The sequence below is a fragment of the Sorex fumeus genome, unplaced genomic scaffold, assembly GCF_029834395.1.
Source record: "Sorex fumeus unplaced genomic scaffold, SorFum_2.1 ptg000010l, whole genome shotgun sequence".
Lineage (NCBI taxonomy): Eukaryota > Metazoa > Chordata > Mammalia > Eulipotyphla > Soricidae > Sorex > Sorex fumeus.
Window position 1 is genome coordinate 17,411,928 of NW_026606067.1, and position 6,000 is coordinate 17,417,927.

A 6,000-nucleotide genomic window follows, 5' to 3' on the forward strand; every position below is an offset into this window, starting at 1 on the left:
CCTGAGTCTCTGGGATCATGGCCATTAAGTTTCTTGATCAGGAGCCAGAAAGGCCATTTGTGGGCAATGACTTGGGGTCTCGTTGGAGTGGGGAGGACAGGACCGGCTCCACTCCCATCCCATGAGGCCCTGCCTGTCTCGTCACTGCGGGCCCAAACCTGACTGTCCACTGACCTCTGGAGGATGATGGCCACCAAGCCACCAGGGGGAAGCAGGTGGAGAGACAACACCCTTTCCCCCCTGGGGTGGCCCGGCGACAGTAACCTACTGTGTGGTCCGGACGCATTTCTGCCAAAAGCCGCTGGGTTTCGAGATTTGTTTCTGAGTCTCTGGGATCATGACCATTAAGCAGCTTAATCAGGAGCCAGAGAGGCCATTCGTGGGCGATGACTTGGGGTCTCTTTGGGACGGGGAGGACAAGACGGGCTCCACTCCCATCCCGTGAGGCCCAACAAGTTTTGTCACTGTGGGCCCAAGCCTGACTGTCCGATGGCCTTTGGAGGATGATGGCCACTGAGCTGCCAAGAGGGAGCAGGTGGAATGACAACACCCTTTCCCCCCTGGGGTGGCCTGGCAACAGTAACTTACTGTGGGGTCCGGACGCATTTCTGCCAGAAGCCACTGGGTTTCGAGATTTGTTTCTGAGTCTCTGGGATCATGGCTGTTAAGCAGCTTGATCAGGAGCCAGAGAGGCCGTTCATGGGCAATGACTTGGGGTCTCGTTGGGGTGGGGAGGACTGGACCAGCTCCATCCCTACCCTGTGAGGCCCTTCGTGTCTCGTCACTGCAAGCCCAAACCTGACTGTCCAGTGGCCTCTGGACAATGGCGGCCACTGGGCCACCAGGGGGAACAGGCCAAGGCACAAAACCTATTCCCACCTGGGTTGGCCCAGCACCGGTAACCTACTGCAGGGACCGGATGCATTTCTGCCAAAAACCGCTGGGTTTCTAGATTTGTTTCTGAGTCTCTGGGATCATGGCCATTAAGCAGTTCAATCAGGAACCAGAGAGGCCATGCCTCCAATTATATAGCTGAGCTGGAGGTGGTTTGTGGGTGAGTTTCCCACATACCTAACTTTTGGCCATTTACTTTCTTGGTAAACTTTGCCCCAAGGTTTTGGGGTCTGGCCAAAGGCACATCAGCAATTTGGGGATATCTGGAAGTCTGAAGGCACCACCAGGCTGCTGATGCACTCACCTCACAGGTGGTACAGATTGACCTGCTGGTGGCACCATAACCCCAGTTTCCTGGGGTTATGATAAGATAAGATTATAAAAGATAAGTCTTTTATTTATCAGTATTCCCATTATTCAGAGAGAGGGGTGAGGTACCAGGAAGTCATGGAACTCACTTCTAGAGCATGGTGAGTGGACAGTTCGATAGAACCAGCTAGTACTTTGCTATCACCGTTTCATCACTGCTGCTTGCACTCTTGCTGTGAAGGTTGATGAATAGTGTGTGCTGAAAGAAGTTGCAAAAGGAGGTACTTTCTTAAAATTTAGTTATCTCAGAGAAGTGAGTTTCATTTGTAGATTTTTCAAATGAAATTTGTTCAATGTTCCATCTTTTGGTTCATTGGTAGGTAGCCGGTGAGAGTAATGGAAGTTAAATCACTACTCTCCTTATTCATGCTCCATCCTTACTCTTCATCTAATTGGTATTCCTTTGGGGATGCCACTTTGTGATGTCTTTTCCTCTGGAAGAGTCATTAGGAACCCATTCAGGCAGTACTCACAAACAATTCTTTTGAGCTTTTTAAATACCAGAATACATTTAAAGTACTTCCACTTTCAATTGTTCTGGAATTCTTCCATTTCAGCATTGCTGCTGTGCTAGAAAGGCACATGGAGCTGGGGGAAGGGAGGATAAATTGGGCTGTGTGTGGCACACTGGGCCTGAGCTAACTTGACAGCAGTTGGGCCTTCTGGTGAAGAATTAGAGTGAGTCCCTAGTTGTGTTGTGTCCATTCACCTCAGTCTGGGTGGAGTAAGACTGAATCTCTTATCCTGTCATGTGGTTCCTGTGCAGAGCAATTTGATGGTCTAGAGAAGTGTTTGTTGCTCTGTCCTAGGTAAGAGAGACATTGTTAACAGCTTTCATTTTGATAAGGTACAAGTGGTTCCCAGAGCAGGTGTGCAGTCGGATTGGGATTGTGCAGACTGAAAGGTTGGGAACTACTGGCCGACCACAGAAGTTATTGTTTCCCCTGTGTGTTGCTCAGTGACAGTCCTCCGGAGTAAAAATGTTGAGTCTTACAACCTGACAAGTGGGATGAGTGTTCTTAATCGGAAGGCTCTCCTGAAGCAATAGCTTTCTGAGTATTAATTACTATTCATTATTTTTCCATCAATAATAAAGTTAATGGTGTGGTGGCTCTAGCTTTGGTGGCTGCCCTTGTCCAGAAGGACACTAATTTTGACTGATGCCTTCACCTAATGCTCCCTCTACTCCCTCTACTCCTTTTGTAGAAAAGAAGTTTCTTACTCCTGCTAGTATTACTTAGCCATAGTCAACTATTGGAAGATGCAACCAGTTTTACATAATTAGCTAGTAACTTCTACTGCCTTAAAATCTCTTTAATAGATTCTCTCTCTACCTGTGGCATTGTCGGGACTGGAGAGCAGTTCATCTCTCTCCTTCCAGTTCATTCTTTTTCCTTCACCTATTGCATCTCTCATTTCCAGAGGAAGCTCACCAGTGTGGAAAGGGGCTTCTCATCCATTGCCAGGCTGGCGTGTCCCGCTCGGCCACCATCGTCATTGCCTACTTGATGAAGCACACACGGATGACTATGACTGATGCTTATAAATTTGTCAAAGGCAAACGACCAATTATTTCCCCAAACCTTAACTTCATGGGACAGTTGCTGGAGTTTGAGGAAGACCTGAACAACGGTGTGACGCCGCGGATCCTTACACCAAAGCTGATGGGCGTGGAAACGGTAGTGTGACAAACTTCTAGATGGACAGTCATTAGACCAAGAGGAAGGAAGATGTATTCTTTGTTTTCTCTTTTCTTTCTTTTTTCTTTTCTTTTTTAAAAAATGGGGATAAAGTTTGTGAATGGAAACAAACTTGTTTAAAACCATTTTATTTTTAACAGATATGAGAAGAATTTAACTTTTGATGCCACTGAGATTTATTTCCCATGAACTGATAAAGCAGGGAAGAGGCTAAAGAAGTCATTTTTTAAGTCAATAATAAAAATATAATAAAACTTGTTTCTTCCCCTTTTCCTTTTAAGCTATTTGTAGAGTTTATGAATACATAGTCTGTGCAGGTTCATAGACCAAGGATAATACACTTTAAAGCAATTAAAAAGAACCAAAAGTAAGTAGAGATATTGAATCATGAGGACCTGGGGTTTGCCTGAGCTGGTTATATAGAAAACAGAACCCAACCCAACCCACCCTGTCCTAGTTCAAGGAGAGTGGGCAATTATGTGGTCTAAGAACTCTTCACGTTTTTTAAAAACAAAGAATACTATTGATTTTGTGTGTTTCATACTTGGATTATTCTCCCCTTCCTCCACCCTCTTCTCCAGGTTTCAGAGATTTTATTTTTGAAATAGCAAGAAACTGACCATTATACCATACGCTTTCACTGGCTTCTTGTGCAATAATATGGTGTTTTGAGTGTGAAAAGAGTTTGATCTGACGCAGAATAATAGACAAATAGTGCAAGTTTGCCAGCTTGGAGAGAGAAAGTAATTAAACAAACCAATTATTTTTCTTCCCACATTTTTCCTTTTCGGGGGGGAGGGAGGTTATTTGATTCTGGTTACAGTGCCATAAACTTGTTAAATATGTATATCAGAATGTAAAAAAAGACAAAATTTATTTAAAAATATTTTTCGCAAAAAAATTGGTGTGTTTCTGTTGATTGTGTAAAATTTTATTTTCATTATATAAATGGAACTCACTTTGGGATGTGTCTTTTTTTCCCTCTCCTTTTCTTTCTTCAACTCAGGTCCAGTCCAAGCATCTCTTACCTCTGTCTGATAACTTGTAACACATCACATCATGAGTGTCAATAAGCAGAGGTTTTTACAAGCCTTGTCAGGGTGGGGAAGGATGAGGGAGGGCAACAATTCTCTGTTTTCAGTAGAAGACCAAAAAGCAAGAAAGTCAAAGAGCTCCAGATCTGCCCTATCACCATTGCCTTTGTCTTTACTACCCTCATCAACCCCTTCTGCAAGTGTAATCTGTCCCTGAGGGGGTCCTCAGGCAAAGTCTCATTAAAGGACTGAGATCCTTTTACACTAGCTCTTGAGCCTTGATAATTAGGTTGCTACACAGAATGTAGGGTTAGAACTGTTAAATCCCCAGTGGTAAGTTGTGAAATATTTATCCAGCATGCCTTTTTGGGGGCTTCTCTGGGTCCCCTCCAACCCATGATGTTTGCTTATTTGTTGTCTTGGTTACAGCTAATCACACAGTGTCCACTGTAGTATGTTGTTAAATTCTCCCCTTTATTTGGCAAACAAAACTCAGCTCCCAAAATACAGCTTCACTATCACAGCTGGAGCGACATAGAGCTGATGTTCCCTCCCATTCATAGACGGGCTGGTATGGAGCTAGGGGAACACTATCCAAGTGTTTTCTACCATTTACTCAAAGATAGATCTAGAAGATTGTAAAGATTCAGAGAAAGCTGACTTGCCTGCGGTGAGTAAAAGAGATGAAGAATTCTAGTAGTCCAATTCCTTCTCACCACATTCAACATACATATTTTTGTAAGTTCAACATAAGTATTTTGCTTACAAATGTCATCACAAAATATTTTTTACATTTTCACTGTTCTTTTACTAGAAGGGATTTCAATATTTCATTAAAAGACCAGAAACTGGCTTGAACAGAATGAACATAGTTGTGAGTTAGTGTATAGCAAAGTATTAATCCAGTTGAAAATCTTAATGATGTTTTCTACTCTCTGACATAATAATTTTCTTGGTGCTTGAGCATATTTGAGGAATTTTTTGATAATTAGTGATATAAAACATGTTTATTAGACATTTTTCTTTGTTCTAATTCCAAATGTTAAATTCCTAAGAGAAGTTAGGAATAAATAGAATAATATTAGTTCCTTTTCCTTTTTTCATTTTACCAAAAGAAGAAGAAAACCCAGATTCTCTCTAGCTTCAGGGGAATGATTTATGTTTTTTGAACTTTGATTTTGAGAAACTGTTCTGGGCAGACAAGAATCTTGCCAACCAGCATACCAAGAATTCTGCGAAAGGCTCAGGTCTTTTTGCTAATCTGTTTTGAGTCACTTAGTCTTTCTTCATTTCTTCATGAGGAATGTTAACTACTTTGTGAAAAGAAAATGGATTAGTTAAGCCATTGCTCTAGAAATTGAGTGCTGTCTTCCTGAGAAAGCGATCTCTCAGGCTGACCAATGCATCTAAGGCTTTCAGAGTCCCACAAGCGTTGTTTCATGCAGAGTTGATTTAATTCTTTACTAGAATGAAAATGTGAAAACTCTATTAATTTTAAAAAGGTACAGAAAACATCAATATCTTAAGTGACCAGGAAAATAACTCCAACTCTATGTTTATTTCAATATTTTGTAAACTTCCACTATTAACGCAGGATATAGATCACATTTCATGGAAAATCTTGCTAGCTACTTTGGGAAAAGGATATACAGGACAGAAAGTGGGGCAGGGAAGTTAACAAATGGAGAACAAGTGCAAGGGGAGATATAAAAGAAGAAATGTACACAATTATATACTACATGTTGACCATAAGTGAGGACAAATAACCTCTTGAAGGGTAAGAAAATATGTGAACCAGAAGGAAAGGGAGCATATGGCAAAGTCAAATCAATAAATTACATCAGAGTAAAGAAAGTGGATCTAAGTAATTTCTTCAGATGGTGGCCAGGTTAGAATTTGACTAAATTTCTCTAGTGAGATGTCCTGGGAGATGAGAAATATGGAAAGATAGATAAAACAATAGAATTTCCCCCACCTGTATGTAAGCTGGAATTTAAGAATAA

The 6,000-nt window shown here is 41.8% G+C and overlaps 1 protein-coding gene across 1 annotated transcript in view; it reads left to right on the forward strand.

Annotated features, from left to right (window-relative positions):
- DUSP10 (dual specificity phosphatase 10) overlaps positions 1 to 3,915 on the forward strand; it is a 41,608-nt gene extending 37,693 nt beyond the window's left edge. The window contains exon 4 of the mRNA XM_056110626.1: positions 2,686 to 3,915. Within this exon, the coding sequence (XP_055966601.1) occupies positions 2,686 to 2,951 (266 nt within the window). The 3' untranslated portion in view covers positions 2,952 to 3,915. The remainder of the gene's footprint in view (positions 1 to 2,685) is intronic.
- The last annotated feature ends 2,085 nt before the right edge of the window (positions 3,916 to 6,000 follow it).